At 34.2% G+C, this 2489-nt stretch overlaps 1 protein-coding gene across 1 annotated transcript; it reads left to right on the top strand.

The window, feature by feature from the left end:
• Window positions 1-1112: 1112 nt before the first annotated feature.
• LOC149253010 (F-box protein At5g49610-like) lies at window positions 1113-2159 on the top strand. Its single transcript, XM_089454335.1, has one exon. It carries the CDS (start codon window positions 1113-1115, stop codon window positions 2157-2159), a length of 1047 nt encoding a protein of 348 aa, XP_089310461.1.
• The last annotated feature ends 330 nt before the right edge of the window (window positions 2160-2489 follow it).

Here is a 2489-nt window from a genome sequence, read left to right as displayed (position 1 = left end):
TTAGTTTATTCATTCCTCTTTGTCCTGTTTTCCTTTTTATTTTATATTTTTATATATCGTCTTTGGATTTTAATTTACTTTATATTCTCCCTTTTACTTAGATATTTATATTTTAGTCGATTTTCTTAATCTTTATTATAAAGATTAATTCCCCTCTTTTATTATTATTATCCCTAGCCTTTTTTTATGAAAAATGTTTTCCTTTCACCCTATATATATAATTTATTTCTCTTTATTCTTAGTCAAGTGAATAGTTAGTTTGGCATTCTAGGATTACCCTTTATATATATAATTTATTTCTCTTTATTCTTAGTCAAGTGCATAGTTAGTTTGGCATTCTAGGATTGTAATTTTATTGTTTTTATATAGGTTTTAAATTATTTAACTTTTAATTAACTATTAAACTAAGATTTTGATTTTATACATATTTATATTATTTAATTTATTATTAAATATTAATTTTCTTAGTTTACTCTAAAATATTTTCATATTTATAATAAAGAACAAAAAGGAAAAAAAGAGGTAAATAATAATATTTTTTCATATACATTTGATTTTATTATTTAAATCATGCTGAAATTACTTTTTTCTCTTGTTTTTGAACCAAGTCAAAAGTAGCGGTTAGAAGGATTGGTCCATTTATTTAACTACCTTCCATGATTTGATATTTTATCTTGTCTCTAGTTGGTTCGAAACGGGTGGACAATTATTTTCTCGAAAAATAAAAACTTATGTGAAATGAAGAGATATAAGAACAATTTTCAGATTTATATAATAAAAAAGAAAAATAATATTAATATCTTTACACCTTATTATTTAAATTGTACTGAAATTAATTCTTCAATTATTCTTGAACAGGCAGAAGTAATAGTTTTTATAGCCTTGGACCTTATAAAATTAGTAGTTTTTATAGCCGTTGGAAGTATCTGTCCATCTATTTAACAGGCTGCCATAATCTGAGTCTTTCATCTCGTGGATAAACCACACTGACTGGTTAAAAACCAGTGGACAATTATTTTATCTGCTTATGTGAAGGTGTAGGAACAATTTAAGGTCTTCTGCTGCTGTTCATTGCTGTAAATTCTTTCGTGCCTCTTGCCGTCAATCAACAGATGGAATCCTTTACCGACGATTTGTTGCGTTCGATTTTAGCGAGGCTTCCTGTTCGGGATGTTGCCAGAATGAGGATTGTCTGCAAACGATGGAAAAATCTGTTACCTCCTGGCGATGCCCTGCAAAGAATTGATCCAAACTTTTCAGTGAATTCAATCACTGCGTTTCTCATTCAACTCTATTGGGATCCCCAATATCAGGAGGCGTGGGTCATAGAATTAGCACACGGTGGTGGTTCGGATATAAACATTTACAAATCCCCTTGTCCAGAGGGCCGAATCATTGTGGATTCATGCCGGAGCATCTGCCTCTGTATGAGAAATGGAGACAGATTGAATCTTTCCCTATGCAATCCTGCTACCAGAACCTGGAGACAACTCCCTCGCCCTGCCCATAATGACCCAAATTGGCATTTCAGGGCAATGACCTTCGACGCTACCCTGAGGCGTTGCACTGTCTTGCTCGGTTATAATAATGTTGAAGAACGAAGTGGGAATTTAATGGTGTTGGAAATTTATGATTCAGAGTCCAATGCATGGACTAGGGTTTCCATGAAAGCACCGCGCTTCATTCAACCTCGTGGCAAGGGTCTCTATTCCAATGGAAAGTTTTACTGGATAATCAAATGGAATGCAATGTATTTCATGGTAGCATTAGATATTGCAGAGAGGAGTTGGACAAAAATTACATTGCCAGAGGTTTGCAGAAGTATCTGCCATTACCCAGCATCTCTTTATTTAAGTGGCTGCGATGGGGGAGTGGTGTTAATACGCTATGGAGAGGAACGTGGCGATATCCGCATGTGGAGGTTAAATGATGGTGGAGAATGGCGTGAAGATGAGATATGGAGGCCAGAAGGCCATGAGAATTTGTGTGTGGTAGCAAACAACGGGTGGGTAATGATCGACACCATTGTTGGCAGCCAAATTGTCATATACTTGTGCAATTTAGAGCAAAAAACAACCTACAAAATTCCATTCAGGTACACAGGATACTCTCGATTTTTTCATTCAGCGTTCGAATCCAACAACGTTTGGTGGCCTTAGGCAGTCAAAGGTTTCAAGTGTAATTGCTCTCTTATGAGCCTTCAATTTTACTTTTGGTGTATGGGACTTTGAGGATGCAGATTTTATTTTGAATAAGTTCAAATAATCAGAATGCGGATTTTTATTTTGAATAAGTTCAAATAATCAGAATGCGGATTTTTATTTTGAATAAGTTCAAATAATCAGAATGCGGATTTTTGCCGCAGAGCATATTCGTTGTAAGAATTTTTAGGGTAGACTTTTGAGCCCAATGCTTTTATATATGGTTTTGTTTTCTAGTGGAAGAATTTTATATGAGTTTGACTTTTAATGGAAGAGTTTTGTGACGCC

Source organism: Pinus tabuliformis, chromosome 7, assembly GCF_031772625.1.
Source record: "Pinus tabuliformis cultivar Carrire ecotype Pingquan chromosome 7, CPIR1, whole genome shotgun sequence".
In the NCBI taxonomy this organism is placed as follows: Eukaryota; Viridiplantae; Streptophyta; class Pinopsida; order Pinales; family Pinaceae; genus Pinus; species Pinus tabuliformis.
This window is presented reverse-complemented; position numbering and strand designations above follow the sequence as displayed.